Source organism: Ammospiza caudacuta, chromosome 29 (assembly GCF_027887145.1).
Source record: "Ammospiza caudacuta isolate bAmmCau1 chromosome 29, bAmmCau1.pri, whole genome shotgun sequence".
In the NCBI taxonomy this organism is placed as follows: domain Eukaryota; kingdom Metazoa; phylum Chordata; class Aves; order Passeriformes; family Passerellidae; genus Ammospiza; species Ammospiza caudacuta.
The window spans coordinates 5,162,483-5,181,803 of NC_080621.1; the positions used below are offsets into that span (position 1 = coordinate 5,162,483).

The following is a 19,321-nucleotide window of genomic DNA, read 5'->3' on the forward strand; positions in this document are numbered from 1 at the left end:
CTCCATCTTCTCCATTCCCACCCAAAAAACTGAATTTTAGGCTTTTTTCCCTCCCAAAAATCGAATTTTGAGCCATTTTCACCCTTTTCCCATCTGAATTTTAAAATCACCAATAACACTGATTTTCCCCCAATTTTTTCCCAGACCCGTGTCCGCCCCCCGTGCTTTGGGTGGAGCCTCCGTCTGGCGTGGTCACCGCGGGTCAGCGGCTGCGCCTGACCTGTTCTGCGAGCCAGCGTCACTTCCGGCGCCGCTTCCGCTTCTTCCGCGACGGCGTCGAGCTGACGCCGGGTGACCTCATTGATGACGCCATCAGTGACGTCACTGGTGATGGGTCCCAGCTGGTGTTCCCGCGGATTTCGCCAGAATTTTCCGGGAATTTCAGCTGCTTGCTGGAGGAGGAGGTGGGCGGGGCCTGGGTGGAGGCTCCGCCCAGTGAAAGCGTGGCCGTGGTGGTCATGGGTAGGTGAGGGGGTTTTGGGGGGAAAATGGGGGATTTGGGGAAAAAGTGGAGGGGGAGGAGACATATTGGGATTTATTGGTTTTGGAGTATTTGATGACCGTGGGGTCGGTTTTGGGGTGAGTTTTGGGTTTTTTTGGGGTATTTGCTGAACCACGTTTCTTTAGGGCTGATTTTTAGCATTTTTGGTTTTTTTCATGTCCACGGGAGTTTTTTGGGTTGTTTTGGGGGTATTTTCTGGCCCTGGGGTTTATTTCGGGGTGAGTTTTGAGGTCTTGGGTTATTTGCCGACACATGGGGGTTTTTTGGGATGGTTTGGGGTTTTTTGGGGGGTATTTGTTAACCCTGGGGATATTTTGGGGATGGTTTTGTGATTTTGGGGTATTTGCTGCCCCTGGGGTTTATTTTGGGCATGGTTTGGGGGGTTTTTTGCGTATTTGATCACCCAGTGGGGTTTTGGGGTGACTTTTGGGTTTTTGGGGGGTTTATGATAGCCATGGGTGTTTTCTGCGGTGGTTTTGGGGTATTTGCTGACCCTGGGGTTTCTTTTGGGGTGGTTTTAGGGTTTTTGGCTTTTTAATTTTTTTGACTTTTTGACCCAGTCTGAGCCCAACTCAAGCAGGGTCATGGTGGCACCTCCTCCATCCAAAACAATTTCAAAAATTTAGGAAAAAAAATCAGGATTTTGTGAAAAACTAGGTATTTCTTCCCCCTTTTCTCCATCTTCCCCATCTTCCCCATTCTCACCTCCAAAACTTGAATTTTTGGGTCACTTTTGGGCTTTATTGGACAAATCCAAGCCCAACCCAAGCAGGGTCATGGTGGTACCTCCCACAACCAACAAAAATCAAGATTTTGGGAAAAACCTGCTGGTGGTTCTCCATCTCCAAAATCTTCTCCATTTTCACCTCAAAAACTCCGAATTTTTGGGTCATTTTTAGGCCCTTTGGACCTAATCCAAGTCCAACCCAACCAAGGACATGGTGACACCTCATCCACAAAACAAAATCAGATATTTAGGAAAAAAAACAGAATTTTGGGGAAAAATTTGGAGGTTCTCTATCTTCTCCATCTTCCCCATTTTCACCTCCAGAAAATGGAATTTTTGGGACATTTTTGGGCTTTTTCAATTCAATCTGAGCCCAACCCAAGTGGGTCATGGAGGAGCCTCCTCCACCCAAAACAAAATCAGAATTTTGGGAAAAGTCAGGATTTTGGGGAAAAATTGGGAGGTTCTTCTCCATCTTCTCCATTCCCACTTCCTAAACATTGACTTTTTTCTCATTTCCCCCTTTTTTCTCCCCAGACCTCTCCCCTCCCGCCCCCAATATCTCGGTGACTCCGGCCAAGGCGCATTTCCTGGTGGGCGATGCCGTGTCCATCTCCTGCACTGCGCCGGCGCCGCCCGGCACCGACCGCATCCAGGCCTTCCGTTTCAACGGCACCTCAGGCTGGGCCAGCGATGTCCGTACGTCCCGCCGGACGTCTGTCCACACCTTCAGAGTCACCAAGCCCCACGACGGCGGCTTCCATACCTGCTCCTACAGCGTTGTCCGGCGCAGTGGCCGCGTCCTCCACTCGCCACCCAGCCGGACTGTGGTCATCGATGTCCGAGGTTTTGTGGTGGAAACTCCTGGAGTGGGGGGTTTTGGGGTCAAAATTTAGTCCCGCTGAGGTTCAGGGTTGGGTTTTCCACCCAATGTTGACTTTTCTACTCAATTGGGGGTTTTAATCCCAAAATCTATCCCCATTGAGATCCAACCTTGACTTTGGGTCCAATTGGGCATTTTTATCCCAAAATCCATCCCCACTGAGGTCCAACCTTGACTTTTCCACCCAATGTTGCGTTTTCTACCCAACTGCATCATTTTGTCCCAAGTTCATCTCATTGAGGCTCAATGTTGACTTTTCCACCCAATTGGGCATTTTTACCCCAAAATTCATTCCCATTGACCAAAATGTTGGGTTTTGGTCCAACAGGGGCATTTTGATCCCATAATCTGTCCATGTTGAGGTCCAACCTTGACTTTTCCACTCAACATTGACTTTTCCACCCAATTTGGAATTTTTATAGCAAGATTTGTCTTCATTGAGGTCCAACCGTGAGTTTTCCACCCGACATTGACTTTTCCAGCCAATTTGGGCCATTTTTACCTCCAAATCCATCCCATTGACCAAAACATTGCCTTTAGATGCAACGGTGAAATTTTATCCCAAAATTCATCCCCAGTGAGGTCAAACCTTGACTTTTCCACCAAATTTGACCATTTTCACCCCAAAATCCACCCCCATTCACCAAAAATCCCCTTTTGACCCAACAACACCATTTTTACCCCAAAATCCCTCCCCTTTTGACCTCCAACCTTGACCTCTGACGCTTCCCCTCCCACCAGACCGCCCGACCCAACCCAACCTGACGGTGACACCCTCGGGCCTCACGGTGCAAGGGCAGCCCCTCCTCTTCCTCTGCATGGCCCCGCCCAGCAAAGCCCCTCGGCGCCACTTCCGCTTCCTCCGGGATGAGCTCGAGGTCTCCGAGGGCATTGTGGAAGGTTCTGGAAGCGCCCGGCTGAGGGTGGAGAGGAGCGGCCAGAACCAGACCGGGAACTTCAGCTGCAGCTATGAGGAGATGACCGAGGGGCACTGGATTGCCTCCTACCCCAGCGAGGCCGTGGCAGTGGTGGTGGAAGGTGATTTTGAGGGGAAATCAGCAGGGTTTGGGTATGGGGAGGGGTGTGGGGAAAGGTGAGGAGAGGGAAGGTTGGTTGAGTTTGGTTAGGTCAAGGTTGGGTTTGGTTTGGTTGGGTTGGATTTGGTTTGGTTGGGTCAAGGTTGAATTGGGTTGGGTTGGGTTGGGTCAAGGTTGGGTTGGGTTTGGTTTGGGTTGGTTTGGTTGGACCTTTGTTGTGTGTGGTTTAGTCATTGTTGGTTCGTGGTTGGGTTTGGCTGGGTTTGGTTTGGTGTGGTTGAGTTTGGTCACATCATGATCCCAAATCTCCGCCTGAATATCCAAAACTGACAATTTCCTTTTTTTCCCCCCATTTTATCCAAAATATTGAAATTATCAGGAGCCACTTTTAGGCTTTTGACCCAATCCCAACCCCAGAATCTCCCCCTGTTTGGTGGCACCTCCAGGACCATCCAGGAGGTCCCCAAATTCCTAAAGTCATCAAAAATCAGAATTCTGGGAAAATTTGGGAGGTTCTTCTTCATCTTCTCCATTCCCACCTCCAAAACATCAAAATTTTGGACCATTTTTAGCCTTTTTTCACCCAGTCTAAGCCCAACCCAACAAGGGCCATGGTGGGACCTCTTCCATCAAAGAAAAGTCCGAGTTTTGGGTAAAATCAGGACTTGGGGAAAAATTGGGTGGTTCTTCTCCATCTTCTCCATCGTCTCCACGTTCTCCATTCCCACCTCCAAAATATTGAATTTTGGGCCAGTTTTGGGCTTTTTGACCCAATCCAAGCCCTATCCAAACAGGGTCATGGTGGAACTTCCTATAACCAATAAAAATCAGGATTTTGGGAAAAACTGGGTGGTTCTTCTCCATCTTCTCCATTCCCACCCAAAAAACTGAATTTTAGGCTTTTTTCCCTCCCAAAAATCGAATTTTGAGCCATTTTCACCCTTTTCCCATCTGAATTTTAAAATCACCAATAACACTGATTTTCTCCCAATTTTTTCCCAGACCCGTGTCCGCCCCCCGTGCTTTGGGTGGAGCCTCCGTCTGGCGTGGTCACCGCGGGTCAGCGGCTGCGCCTGACCTGTTCCGCGAGCCAGCGTCACTTCCGGCGCCGCTTCCGCTTCTTCCGCGACGGCGTCGAGCTGACGCCGGGTGACCTCATTGATGACGCCATCAGTGACGTCACTGGTGATGGGTCCCAGCTGGTGTTCCCGCGGATTTCGCCAGAATTTTCCGGGAATTTCAGCTGCCTGCTGGAGGAGGAGGTGGGCGGGGCCTGGGTGGAGGCTCCGCCCAGTGAAAGCGTGGCCGTGGTGGTCATGGGTAGGTGAGGGGGTTTTGGGGGGAAAATGGGGGATTTGGGGAAAAAGTGGAGGGGGAGGAGACATATTGGGATTTATTGGTTTTGGAGTATTTGATGACCGTGGGGTCGGTTTTGGGGTGAGTTTTGGGTTTTTTTGGGGTATTTGCTGAACCACGTTTCTTTAGGGCTGATTTTTAGCATTTTTGGTTTTTTTCATGTCCACGGGAGTTTTTTGGGTTGTTTTGGGGGTATTTTCTGGCCCTGGGGTTTATTTCGGGGTGAGTTTTGAGGTCTTGGGTTATTTGCCGACACATGGGGGTTTTTTGGGATGGTTTGGGGTTTTTGGGGGGGTATTTGTTAACCCTGGGGATATTTTGGGGATGGTTTTGTGTTTTTTGGGGTATTTGCTGCCCCTGGGGTTTATTTTGGGCATGGTTTGGGGGGTTTTTTGCGTATTTGATCACCCAGTGGGGTTTTGGGGTGACTTTTGGGTTTTTGGGGGGTTTATGATAGCCATGGGTGTTTTCTGCGGTGGTTTTGGGGTATTTGCTGACCCTGGGGTTTCTTTTGGGGTGGTTTTAGGGTTTTTGGCTTTTTAATTTTTTTGACTTTTTGACCCAGTCTGAGCCCAACTCAAGCAGGGTCATGGTGGCACCTCCTCCATCCAAAACAATTTCAAAAATTTAGGAAAAAAAATCAGGATTTTGTGAAAAACTAGGTATTTCTTCCCCCTTTTCTCCATCTTCCCCATCTTCCCCATTCTCACCTCCAAAACTTGAATTTTTGGGTCACTTTTGGGCTTTATTGGACAAATCCAAGCCCAACCCAAGCAGGGTCATGGTGGTACCTCCCACAACCAACAAAAATCAAGATTTTGGGAAAAACCTGCTGGTGGTTCTCCATCTCCAAAATCTTCTCCATTTTCACCTCAAAAACTCCGAATTTTTGGGTCATTTTTAGGCCCTTTGGACCTAATCCAAGTCCAACCCAACCAAGGACATGGTGACACCTCATCCACAAAACAAAATCAGATATTTAGGAAAAAAACCAGAATTTTGGGGAAAAATTTGGAGGTTCTCTATCTTCTCCATCTTCCCCATTTTCACCTCCAGAAAATGGAATTTTTGGGACATTTTTGGGCTTTTTCAATTCAATCTGAGCCCAACCCAAGTGGGTCATGGAGGAGCCTCCTCCACCCAAAACAAAATCAGAATTTTGGGAAAAGTCAGGATTTTGGGGAAAAATTGGGAGGTTCTTCTCCATCTTCTCCATTCCCACTTCCTAAACATTGACTTTTTTCTCATTTCCCCCTTTTTTCTCCCCAGACCTCTCCCCTCCCGCCCCCAACATCTCGGTGACTCCGGCCAAGGCGCATTTCCTGGTGGGCGATGCCGTGTCCATCTCCTGCACTGCGCCGGCGCCGCCCGGCACCGACCGCATCCAGGCCTTCCGTTTCAACGGCACCTCAGGCTGGGCCAGCGATGTCCGTACGTCCCGCCGGACGTCTGTCCACACCTTCAGAGTCACCAAGCCCCACGACGGCGGCTTCCATACCTGCTCCTACAGCGTTGTCCGGCGCGGTGGCCGCGTCCTCCACTCGCCACCCAGCCGGACTGTGGTCATCGATGTCCGAGGTTTTGTGGTGGAAACTCCTGGAGTGGGGGGTTTTGGGGTCAAAATTTAGTCCCGCTGAGGTTCAGGGTTGGGTTTTCCACCCAATGTTGACTTTTCTACTCAATTGGGGGTTTTAATCCCAAAATCTATCCCCATTGAGATCCAACCTTGACTTTGGGTCCAATTGGGCATTTTTATCCCAAAATCCATCCCCATTGAGGTCCAACCTTGACTTTTCCACCCAATGTTGCGTTTTCTACCCAACTGCATCATTTTGTCCCAAGTTCATCTCACTGAGGCTCAATGTTGACTTTTCCACCCAATTGGGCATTTTTACCCCAAAATTCATTCCCATTGACCAAAATGTTGGGTTTTGGTCCAACAGGGGCATTTTGATCCCATAATCTGTCCATGTTGAGGTCCAACCTTGACTTTTCCACTCAACATTGACTTTTCCACCCAATTTGGAATTTTTATAGCAAGATTTGTCTTCATTGAGGTCCAACCGTGAGTTTTCCACCCGACATTGACTTTTCCAGCCAATTTGGGCCATTTTTACCTCCAAATCCATCCCATTGACCAAAACATTGCCTTTAGATGCAACGGTGAAATTTTATCCCAAAATTCATCCCCAGTGAGGTCAAACCTTGACTTTTCCACCAAATTTGACCATTTTCACCCCAAAATCCACCCCCATTCACCAAAAATCCCCTTTTGACCCAACAACACCATTTTTACCCCAAAATCCCTCCCCTTTTGACCTCCAACCTTGACCTCTGACGCTTCCCCTCCCACCAGACCGCCCGACCCAACCCAACCTGACGGTGACACCCTCGGGCCTCACGGTGCAAGGGCAGCCCCTCCTCTTCCTCTGCATGGCCCCGCCCAGCAAAGCCCCTCGGCGCCACTTCCGCTTCCTCCGGGATGAGCTCGAGGTCTCCGAGGGCATTGTGGAAGGTTCTGGAAGCGCCCGGCTGAGGGTGGAGAGAAGCGGCCAGAACCAGACCGGGAACTTCAGCTGCAGCTATGAGGAGATGACCGAGGGGCACTGGATTGCCTCCTACCTCAGCGAGGCCGTGGCAGTGGTGGTGGAAGGTGATTTTGAGGGGAAATCAGCAGGGTTTGGGTATGGGGAGGGGTGTGGGGAAAGGTGAGGAGAGGGAAGGTTGGTTGAGTTTGGTTAGGTCAAGGTTGGGTTTGGTTTGGTTGGGTTGGATTTGGTTTGGTTGGGTCAAGGTTGAATTGGGTTGGGTTGGGTTGGGTCAAGGTTGGGTTGGGTTTGGTTTGGGTTGGTTTGGTTGGACCTTTGTTGTGTGTGGTTTAGTCATTGTTGGTTCGTGGTTGGGTTTGGCTGGGTTTGGTTTGGTGTGGTTGAGTTTGGTCACATCATGATCCCAAATCTCCGCCTGAATATCCAAAACTGACAATTTCCTTTTTTTCCCCCCATTTTATCCAAAATATTGAAATTATCAGGAGCCACTTTTAGGCTTTTGACCCAATCCCAACCCCAGAATCTCCCCCTGTTTGGTGGCACCTCCAGGACCATCCAGGGGGTCCCCAAATTCCTAAAGTCATCAAAAATCAGAATTCTGGGAAAATTTGGGAGGTTCTTCTTCATCTTCTCCATTCCCACCTCCAAAACATCAAAATTTTGGACCATTTTTAGCCTTTTTTCACCCAGTCTAAGCCCAACCCAACAAGGGCCATGGTGGGACCTCTTCCATCAAAGAAAAGTCCGAGTTTTGGGTAAAATCAGGACTTGGGGAAAAATTGGGTGGTTCTTCTCCATCTTCTCCATCGTCTCCACGTTCTCCATTCCCACCTCCAAAATATTGAATTTTGGGCCAGTTTTGGGCTTTTTGACCCAATCCAAGCCCTATCCAAACAGGGTCATGGTGGAACTTCCTATAACCAATAAAAATCAGGATTTTGGGAAAAACTGGGTGGTTCTTCTCCATCTTCTCCATTCCCACCCAAAAAACTGAATTTTAGGCTTTTTTCCCTCCCAAAAATCGAATTTTGAGCCATTTTCACCCTTTTCCCATCTGAATTTTAAAATCACCAATAACACTGATTTTCTCCCAATTTTTTCCCAGACCCGTGTCCGCCCCCCGTGCTTTGGGTGGAGCCTCCGTCTGGCGTGGTCACCGCGGGTCAGCGGCTGCGCCTGACCTGTTCCGCGAGCCAGCGTCACTTCCGGCGCCGCTTCCGCTTCTTCCGCGACGGCGTCGAGCTGACGCCGGGTGACCTCATTGATGACGCCATCAGTGACGTCACTGGTGATGGGTCCCAGCTGGTGTTCCCGCGGATTTCGCCAGAATTTTCCGGGAATTTCAGCTGCCTGCTGGAGGAGGAGGTGGGCGGGGCCTGGGTGGAGGCTCCGCCCAGTGAAAGCGTGGCCGTGGTGGTCATGGGTAGGTGAGGGGGTTTTGGGGGGAAAATGGGGGATTTGGGGAAAAAGTGGAGGGGGAGGAGACATATTGGGATTTATTGGTTTTGGAGTATTTGATGACCGTGGGGTCGGTTTTGGGGTGAGTTTTGGGTTTTTTTGGGGTATTTGCTGAACCACGTTTCTTTAGGGCTGATTTTTAGCATTTTTGGTTTTTTTCATGTCCACGGGAGTTTTTTGGGTTGTTTTGGGGGTATTTTCTGGCCCTGGGGTTTATTTCGGGGTGAGTTTTGAGGTCTTGGGTTATTTGCCGACACATGGGGGTTTTTTGGGATGGTTTGGGGTTTTTGGGGGGGTATTTGTTAACCCTGGGGATATTTTGGGGATGGTTTTGTGTTTTTTGGGGTATTTGCTGCCCCTGGGGTTTATTTTGGGCATGGTTTGGGGGGTTTTTTGCGTATTTGATCACCCAGTGGGGTTTTGGGGTGACTTTTGGGTTTTTGGGGGGTTTATGATAGCCATGGGTGTTTTCTGCGGTGGTTTTGGGGTATTTGCTGACCCTGGGGTTTCTTTTGGGGTGGTTTTAGGGTTTTTGGCTTTTTAATTTTTTTGACTTTTTGACCCAGTCTGAGCCCAACTCAAGCAGGGTCATGGTGGCACCTCCTCCATCCAAAACAATTTCAAAAATTTAGGAAAAAAAATCAGGATTTTGTGAAAAACTAGGTATTTCTTCCCCCTTTTCTCCATCTTCCCCATCTTCCCCATTCTCACCTCCAAAACTTGAATTTTTGGGTCACTTTTGGGCTTTATTGGACAAATCCAAGCCCAACCCAAGCAGGGTCATGGTGGTACCTCCCACAACCAACAAAAATCAAGATTTTGGGAAAAACCTGCTGGTGGTTCTCCATCTCCAAAATCTTCTCCATTTTCACCTCAAAAACTCCGAATTTTTGGGTCATTTTTAGGCCCTTTGGACCTAATCCAAGTCCAACCCAACCAAGGACATGGTGACACCTCATCCACAAAACAAAATCAGATATTTAGGAAAAAAACCAGAATTTTGGGGAAAAATTTGGAGGTTCTCTATCTTCTCCATCTTCCCCATTTTCACCTCCAGAAAATGGAATTTTTGGGACATTTTTGGGCTTTTTCAATTCAATCTGAGCCCAACCCAAGTGGGTCATGGAGGAGCCTCCTCCACCCAAAACAAAATCAGAATTTTGGGAAAAGTCAGGATTTTGGGGAAAAATTGGGAGGTTCTTCTCCATCTTCTCCATTCCCACTTCCTAAACATTGACTTTTTTCTCATTTCCCCCTTTTTTCTCCCCAGACCTCTCCCCTCCCGCCCCCAACATCTCGGTGACTCCGGCCAAGGCGCATTTCCTGGTGGGCGATGCCGTGTCCATCTCCTGCACTGCGCCGGCGCCGCCCGGCACCGACCGCATCCAGGCCTTCCGTTTCAACGGCACCTCAGGCTGGGCCAGCGATGTCCGTACGTCCCGCCGGACGTCTGTCCACACCTTCAGAGTCACCAAGCCCCACGACGGCGGCTTCCATACCTGCTCCTACAGCGTTGTCCGGCGCGGTGGCCGCGTCCTCCACTCGCCACCCAGCCGGACTGTGGTCATCGATGTCCGAGGTTTTGTGGTGGAAACTCCTGGAGTGGGGGGTTTTGGGGTCAAAATTTAGTCCCGCTGAGGTTCAGGGTTGGGTTTTCCACCCAATGTTGACTTTTCTACTCAATTGGGGGTTTTAATCCCAAAATCTATCCCCATTGAGATCCAACCTTGACTTTGGGTCCAATTGGGCATTTTTATCCCAAAATCCATCCCCATTGAGGTCCAACCTTGACTTTTCCACCCAATGTTGCGTTTTCTACCCAACTGCATCATTTTGTCCCAAGTTCATCTCACTGAGGCTCAATGTTGACTTTTCCACCCAATTGGGCATTTTTACCCCAAAATTCATTCCCATTGACCAAAATGTTGGGTTTTGGTCCAACAGGGGCATTTTGATCCCATAATCTGTCCATGTTGAGGTCCAACCTTGACTTTTCCACTCAACATTGACTTTTCCACCCAATTTGGAATTTTTATAGCAAGATTTGTCTTCATTGAGGTCCAACCGTGAGTTTTCCACCCGACATTGACTTTTCCAGCCAATTTGGGCCATTTTTACCTCCAAATCCATCCCATTGACCAAAACATTGCCTTTAGATGCAACGGTGAAATTTTATCCCAAAATTCATCCCCAGTGAGGTCAAACCTTGACTTTTCCACCAAATTTGACCATTTTCACCCCAAAATCCACCCCCATTCACCAAAAATCCCCTTTTGACCCAACAACACCATTTTTACCCCAAAATCCCTCCCCTTTTGACCTCCAACCTTGACCTCTGACGCTTCCCCTCCCACCAGACCGCCCGACCCAACCCAACCTGACGGTGACACCCTCGGGCCTCACGGTGCAAGGGCAGCCCCTCCTCTTCCTCTGCATGGCCCCGCCCAGCAAAGCCCCTCGGCGCCACTTCCGCTTCCTCCGGGATGAGCTCGAGGTCTCCGAGGGCATTGTGGAAGGTTCTGGAAGCGCCCGGCTGAGGGTGGAGAGGAGCGGCCAGAACCAGACCGGGAACTTCAGCTGCAGCTATGAGGAGATGACCGAGGGGCACTGGATTGCCTCCTACCCCAGCGAGGCCGTGGCAGTGGTGGTGGAAGGTGATTTTGAGGGGAAATCAGCAGGGTTTGGGTATGGGGAGGGGTGTGGGGAAAGGTGAGGAGAGGGAAGGTTGGTTGAGTTTGGTTAGGTCAAGGTTGGGTTTGGTTTGGTTGGGTTGGATTTGGTTTGGTTGGGTCAAGGTTGAATTGGGTTGGGTTGGGTTGGGTTGGGTCAAGGTTGGGTTGGGTTTGGTTTGGGTTGGTTTGGTTGGACCTTTGTTGTGTGTGGTTTAGTCATTGTTGGTTCGTGGTTGGGTTTGGCTGGGTTTGGTTTGGTGTGGTTGAGTTTGGTCACATCATGATCCCAAATCTCCGCCTGAATATCCAAAACTGACAATTTCCTTTTTTTCCCCCCATTTTATCCAAAATATTGAAATTATCAGGAGCCACTTTTAGGCTTTTTGACCCAATCCCAACCCCAGAATCTCCCCCTGTTTGGTGGCACCTCCAGGACCATCCAGGGGGTCCCCAAATTCCTAAAGTCATCAAAAATCAGAATTCTGGGAAAATTTGGGAGGTTCTTCTTCATCTTCTCCATTCCCACCTCCAAAACATCAAAATTTTGGACCATTTTTAGCCTTTTTTCACCCAGTCTAAGCCCAACCCAACCAGGGCCATGGTGGGACCTCTTCCATCAAAGAAAAGTCCGAGTTTTGGGTAAAATCAGGACTTGGGGAAAAATTGGGTGGTTCTTCTCCATCTTCTCCATCGTCTCCACGTTCTCCATTCCCACCTCCAAAATATGGAATTTTGGGCCAGTTTTGGGCTTTTTGACCCAATCCAAGCCCTATCCAAACAGGGTCATGGTGGAACTTCCTATAACCAATAAAAATCAGGATTTTGGGAAAAACTGGGTGGTTCTTCTCCATCTTCTCCATTCCCACCCAAAAAACTGAATTTTAGGCTTTTTTCCCTCCCAAAAATCGAATTTTGAGCCATTTTCACCCTTTTCCCATCTGAATTTTAAAATCACCAATAACACTGATTTTCCCCCCATTTTTTCCCAGACCCGTGTCCGCCCCCCGTGCTTTGGGTGGAGCCTCCGTCTGGCGTGGTCACCGCGGGTCAGTGGCTGCGCCTGACCTGTTCCGCGAGCCAGCGTCACTTCCGGCGCCGCTTCCGCTTCTTCCGCGATGGCGTCGAGCTGACGCCGGGTGACCTCATTGATGACGCCATCAGTGACGTCACTGGTGATGGGTCCCAGCTGGTGTTCCCGCGGATTTCGCCAGAATTTTCCGGGAATTTCAGCTGCCTGCTGGAGGAGGAGGTGGGCGGGGCCTGGGTGGAGGCTCCGCCCAGTGAAGGCATGGCCGTGGTGGTCATGGGTAGGTGAGGGGGTTTTGGGGGGAAAATGGGGGATTTGGGGAAAAAGTGGAGGGGGAGGAGACATATTGGGATTTATTTGCGTTGGAACCCCCTCACAGAAATTGTCAGTCCTGGCTGATTGGCCACGCTGACTACAATGATCACACCCAGCCCGTTGTCCACACCCACCTTAGTGACCACACGCCTGTGACCACTCATCAGTGACCATGCCCACCCATTGACCACATCCCAGTTTACCACGCCCATCAAAATGGCCTCACCCCAACTGGCCACACCAATGACCACTCCCAAAACGGCCTTGACCACACGAATGACTACACCCCCAAAGGGCCTCACCCACTCATTTGCCTCACTGAAATTGACCACACCTATCACAATAACCACACCCACCTCCATGACCACATCCTCAAAATGGCCGCACATACCCATTGGCCCCACCTACCTTTTGACCACATCCAATGACCATGCCCATCCAAGTGGCCACACCCACTTAAAAAATGATGCTTAAAAAGGCCACACCCATTTTTTTGACCACTCCCCCATAGGCCAAACCCACTCCAATGATCACAAGCAATGGCCACACCCATCAAAATGGGTCTCACCACCCCAATGACCACTCCGAAAAATATCTAAACCTACCCCAATGAAGACACCCTAATGACCACACCCCCTAATGACCACACCTACCCTAAGACCACACCGCAGTAGACCACACCCACCCCTATGACCCCATGCTTAAATGGCTTCACTCACCCCATTTACCACACCGCAAAATGGCCACACCCATCCCAACAGCCACTCTCAATATGACCACAGCCATTAACGTGTCCACATCCTCTCCCATGACCAGACACAAAAATGGCTGCACCCCCTGTGTTAACCACACCCAAGGATGGCCACACCCACCCCAATGCCTACCCCCCTAAATGGCCAGGCCCAGTCATTGTCCTCACTAAAATTTACAATGCCTATCAAAATTGCCACACTCGCACCAATGACCACATCCCCAAAATTGCCACGCGTATCACAATGGCCACACCCGCACCAATGACCACAACCTTAAATGGCGACAGCCACCTCGATGACCTTACCCCAAAATGGTCCCACCTAGTGCAATGTCCACACCCTGCCAATTAGCCACACACACTTATTTACTGCTCCCAATTGACCACACCTATCAAATTGGCCACACCCACTCCTATGATCACATCCAAGAAGCCACACCCACAGGGTTGACCACACCCCCAAAAGGCCACACACACTCCGATGACCACAAGCAATGACCACACCCATCAAAATGGCTTCCAACACCCCAATGGCCACTCCCAAAAATTGCCACATGCACCCCAATGACCACGCCCATCCCACTGACCACACCCACCCTCCCTACTTACCACACCCATCCTCAATTTACCACATGCACAAAGTGATCATGCCCACCCCAATGACCACACCCACCAACTGATCACACCCAGTTGAGCACGGGGTCCTTTTTTTGGGCGATTTTTTGGGTTTTTAGGGTATTTGCTGACCCCTGGGGTTTTTTGGGGTGGTTTTTGGAGTATTTCATGACTCTGGGTGTGTTTTTTGTGGTGAGCTTTGGGGTTTTTGGGGTATTTGATGACCGCGGGGGGTTTTTTTGCGGTGAATTTTGGGGTTTTTTGGGGTATTTGCTGACCCAAGGGTTTTTTTGGGGTGATTTTTAGGATTTTTGGGTTATTTGATGTCCACAGCAGGTTTTTTGGGTATTTGCTGACCCTGGGGATATTTTGGGGCGGTTTTTGGGTTTTTTTGGGGCATTTGCTGACCCTACGGCTCTTTTTGGGGGTGGTTTTTGGATTTGGGGGTATTTGTTGACTCAGGGTTTTTGTGGGTGATTTTTGAGATTTTTGTTATTCACTGACCTTGGGGTGGTTTATGTTGGGGTAATTTTTGTAATTTTGGGGTATTTCATAACCCTGAGATTTTTGGGGGGCGGTTTGGGGGTTTTCAGAGTATTTGCTGACCCAGGGTTTATTTTGGGTCAGTGTTGGGGGGTTTGGGGTATTTGCTGACCCAGCTTTTTTTTTTTTTTTGAGGGGGTTTCTCATCCCCAGCCGAGTTCGAGTTCCCCCCATTGGTCATCGGCGGCGTGGTGGGCGTAGCCTTGACGCTTCTGGTGATCCTATTGGCTGCTTGGCTAGGCTGGAGGAGGAGGAGTCAGTGGGGGGGAGGGGAGGATTTAGACCCCAAAATGTCCCCAGATCACCTATTTTAATCCCAAAATTTCCCTTGTCAGGCCAAAAAGGGAACATTTCACCCCAAATTTCTCTATTTTAGTCCCAAATTTGGCCATTTTGACCCCAAATTCCTCACTTGTATCCCAAAATTACCCCAAATTTCCCCATTTTAGTCCAAAAAAGACCTTTTTGTCCCCAAAGAGGTAATTTTGACTCAAATTCCCACATTTTACTACAAAAGTGAGTATTTTGCTCCAAAAATCCTCATTTTGACCCCAAAATTGTTCCCAAATTGCCCAGTTGGACCAAAATTTCTTCAGTTTTGGGCAAAAATTGACCCTTCTGCCCTCAAATTGCCCATTTTGATCCCAAATCATCCCCAAATCTTTCATCTAAACCCAAATTCCTCCATTTTACCTCAGAATGACCCATTTTGACCTTCAAATTCCTCCTTTTGACACCAAAATTGTCCCTTTTTAACCAAAAATTGACTTTTTAACCCCAAAATCAGCCATTTCGAGCCCAACTTGGCAATTTTGGCTGCATCTGACCCAAAATTTTCCCATTTTTATTAAAAAATTCACATTTTCCCTCAAAATTGCCCATTTTGACGCCCAAATTTCCCTGAAATCTCTATTTTTAACCCAAATATTTCAACTTTACCCCAAAATCTGCCATTTTCAGCCCAAGTTGGCCATGTTGGCCTCATTTAGACTTAAATTTCCCTATTTGCCTCCAAAATTTAATATTTTCCCCTAAAATTTCCCCATTTTGACCCCAAATTCCCCATTTTGACCCTGATTCCCCACTTAAGTCCAAAAATTAACATTTTTCTCCTCCAAATTGCCCATTTTGACCAAATTTTCCTGTTTTGACCTGCAATTTCCCATTTTAGTTTAAAATCTAATATATTTCTCCCCAAAATTGCCCATTTTCCCCTTCCAATTTTCCTCTTTGCTCCAAAAATTTTGCTCCAATTTGACTCCATATTTCCCCTTCTCTCCCAAAACTTCGAATTTCTCCCCAAATTCCCCAAAATCAACAAATTTCTCACCAAAACCCCTTTTGAACAAAACTGCCCCTTTGAACCCCAAAATCAGACTCTTCTCACCCCAGATTTCTCATTTTTGACTCAAATTCCCAGGTTTCCCCCCAAACTTGGCACTTCTGCCCTAAAATTGCTCATTTTAATCCCAAAATCCCCATTTCCCCCCCAAATTCCTACATTTTCCTGCCAATACCCATTTTCCCCCATAATTCCCACATTTCACCCCAAATTTTCACATATTACCCTAAAATCCCCACATTTTGACCTCAAAATTCCCCATTTCCCCCCAAATCCCCATTTTCCCCAAAATTCCCACATTTCACCAAAAATTTCCCCATATTCCCCGAAAATTCCAATTTTAACCCCAAAATTCCACATTTTACCCCTCAAATGCCCCATTTTCACCCCAAATTTTTAATTTTAAACCCAAAACTTTGATTTTTGCTACAAAAATTCTCATTTTACCCCAAAACTTCAGATTATACCCCCAAAATCACCATTTCTGTTCCAAATTCCTCATTTTTCCATAAATTATCCAATTTTGTCTCCAAACCACCTCAAAAATTCCTGATTTATCTCATTAAATCTCCTTTTTCATCCCAAAAAAATCCTCAATTCTCTCCAAATCCACTTTACTGCCCCAAAATGTTGGTTTTCCCCAAAATGCCCTTTTTCCTCCCAAAATGGCTTCTTTTTTCCAAAATGTTGGATTTTCACCCCTATCCAGGGGGTTACTGCTGCCGGCGGCTGGGCCCTGGTGATGACACCAGGACCCTCTGCATGGGATACCTCGAGGCTGGCGCCTGAGCTGGGCCACGCCTACCAGTATGGCTGCCGGTGTGCTCAGATCATGCCCCCAAGATGGCTGACAACATGGAGACCACACCCCCAAAATGCTTCTGAGACCGAGCCCCTAAGATAGCCGACAACTTGCAAGCGCCTGCCCCAAAAGATTCTGAGACCATGCCCCCAAGATGGCCGACAACTAGTGGGTCACGGGCCTAAAATGGCTTCCAGACCAAACCCTCAAGATGGCCAACAGCTCACAGGCCACACCTCCAAAATGGCTACAGATGTTGAGGCCCCACCCCCAAACTGGCGACAGTGGGTGGGGCCAGGCCGAGGCAGGCAATGGGGATTGGTGGATCTGATGGTGCTGTGTCCTGATGAGTCGGTTTGGATTTGGGAGCTGTTTATGCAAATGAGATGCAAATTAGGGCTGCAGGCAGGATCCCTGTGGCGTTGTTTGGGGGGAGGACATTATTATGTTCTTATGCCAATGAGATGCTAATCAGGGCCACACAACAGTTACTTGAGAGGTCCTGGAGGTATTTTGGGCTGTATTTATGCAAATGAGATTCATATCAGGGGCACAGGCAGGGTTGGGGGGGAGATGTGTTTGTGTGTGTTTGGGGGAGGAAATCAAGGTGTTCTTATGCAAATGAGATGCTAATGAGGGGATTGGTCGGGGTGAGGCTTGGACCAGGACTGAGGGGATGACATCGACCAATGATATCAATGGGATCCAATGGGATCCAATGGTATCCAGTGGGATCCACTGGGACTGGGATATGCTGGATCCAGGCTCAGTGGCTGCAGGGATGATCCCAAACCAGGATCTCTGGGATCTTCCGGGATCAGGATCTTGTTTTGATCTGAGATCTCCTGCGGTTGGGAAGTGCCAGGCTGGGTTCCACTGGGGCTGGGGGCCACCGGGGTTGGAACCTACTGGGATCTGGGATCTGCTGGGATCTGCTGGGATCTGCTGGGACTGAGATCCACTGGATCTAGGATCTGCTGAGGTTGGGACAGGTGGGACTGGGATGTGCTCAGGCTGGGATCTTCTGGGTCCCACCGGATCTGAGATCTGCTGGCCCTGGGATCCAGGGTGCTGGGATCTGCTGGAAGATGAATCTTCAGATCCAGGTGCTGGGATCTGCTGGAAGATGAATCTTCACAGCCACCACATCAACCCCTCACCAAAACCCCAAATTGTCATAGAGACCCCATCAACCCCTCACAAAACACTCAAATTTTTGACAGCCAATCCCAAAACCCCCTAATTTTCACAGTGACATCATTGACCCCTCACAAAGTTTTGACAACCAATTACAAAAACCCCAGATTTTTACAGCCAAACACAACCCCCCCAAATTTTCCCAGCCACCCCATCAACCCCTCACAAAACCCCCAAATTGTTGCAGACAATCACAAAAACCCTAAAATTTTCACAGTGACACAACTGACCTCTTACAAAAACCCCAAACTTTTGATAACCCATCATGAAAACCCCAAATTTTCACAACCATTAAAAAAATCCCAAAATTTTCATAGTGACACCGTTGACCCCTCACAAAAACCCCAAAGTTTTAGCAACCAATCAATAAAACCCCAACATTTTCCCAGCCACCCCATCAACCCCACACAAAAACTCCAAAGTTTTGACAACCAATCACAAAAATCCCAAATTTTTGGCAGCCAATCACAAAACCACAAGTTTTTGCCAGTCAATCGTACAAAATTTTTGCTGGCACCCCATTGACCCTTCTGAAAAACTCCAAATCTTTGCAGTCGCTCCATCAACCCGTCACAAAAACCCCAAATTTTCATAGTCAATCACAAAACCCCCAAATTTAAGCAGTGGCACCACTGACCCCACACAAAACCCGCAAATGCTTGCAGCCACCCCATCAACCCCTCACCAAACTCCCAAATATTCTCAGCCAATTACAAAACACCAAGATTTTCACAGTCACAAAAACTCTAAATTTTCCCAGTCACCCCATTGACCCTTCAGAAAAAGCCCAACTTTTCACAGAGACCCCATCAACTCCTCACAAAATGCAGCGATGACTGGCCGGAGACCCTGTGACCTGGCTAGCTGAGAAGGTGGCCAACAGTCCCACTGCAGCAGGGGGTGTCAGCCCCGGTGGCAAGGCCCCAGGACTGGCAGCTTCAGGCACCCCTCGGCGGTAATAGCCTTGGGCTGTGCCTGCAGGACGAGGTCTCGGGGTAGAGCTGCTGAATAGGGCGGAGCAGAAAAGAGCCGGACACTCTCTGGGGTCAAACGAGTTTAATGTCCCGGGGGGCGACCAGCAGGGAGTGACCGCGCGAGAAAAAAAAGTTGGGCATGGGATTATAAAGGGAGGTGGTAACTGGAGGTGGGATTTACAAAAAACCAATCAGGGGAAGTCAGGGGATGTGCTTAACATAATAGACTGTAAGGGAGAACTAATCGATACATTATAAAGGAGGGGCCCCGGGACCTCAGCCAATCACTACTCCCACTGAGAGGAACATTCTGGAAGACTGGGAGTGGTGGGGAGTGATTGACTGGGCCCAGGGAGGAGGGAAAATTATACATATTAGGAGATACAGGGTGGGGAAATTACATGACATGGGGGCAACCATAGCAACTAAATAATAGACAGAAACTAGGGCGGGGAAAACTGGGAGGACAGAACCATCGTAACAAAAGGGGGGGAAGAAACAGAACATACCAACACACCACAACAACAAAAACTCCAAATTTTGCAGGCAATCACAAAAACCCCACATTTTT

At 48.8% G+C, this 19,321-nt stretch overlaps 1 protein-coding gene across 1 annotated transcript in view; it reads left to right on the forward strand.

Annotated features, from left to right (window-relative positions):
* LOC131569107 (uncharacterized) overlaps positions 1–16,367 on the forward strand; it is a 30,624-nt gene extending 14,257 nt beyond the window's left edge. Inside the window, exons 11-21 of the mRNA XM_058821331.1 lie at positions 145–462; positions 1,767–2,075; positions 2,854–3,150; positions 4,152–4,469; positions 5,775–6,083; positions 6,862–7,158; positions 8,160–8,477; positions 9,783–10,091; positions 10,870–11,166; positions 12,174–12,491; positions 14,571–16,367. Of these exons, the coding sequence (XP_058677314.1) occupies positions 145–462; positions 1,767–2,075; positions 2,854–3,150; positions 4,152–4,469; positions 5,775–6,083; positions 6,862–7,158; positions 8,160–8,477; positions 9,783–10,091; positions 10,870–11,166; positions 12,174–12,491; positions 14,571–14,749 (3,269 nt within the window). The 3' untranslated portion in view covers positions 14,750–16,367. The remainder of the gene's footprint in view (positions 1–144; positions 463–1,766; positions 2,076–2,853; positions 3,151–4,151; positions 4,470–5,774; positions 6,084–6,861; positions 7,159–8,159; positions 8,478–9,782; positions 10,092–10,869; positions 11,167–12,173; positions 12,492–14,570) is intronic.
* Positions 16,368–19,321: the final 2,954 nt, after the last annotated feature.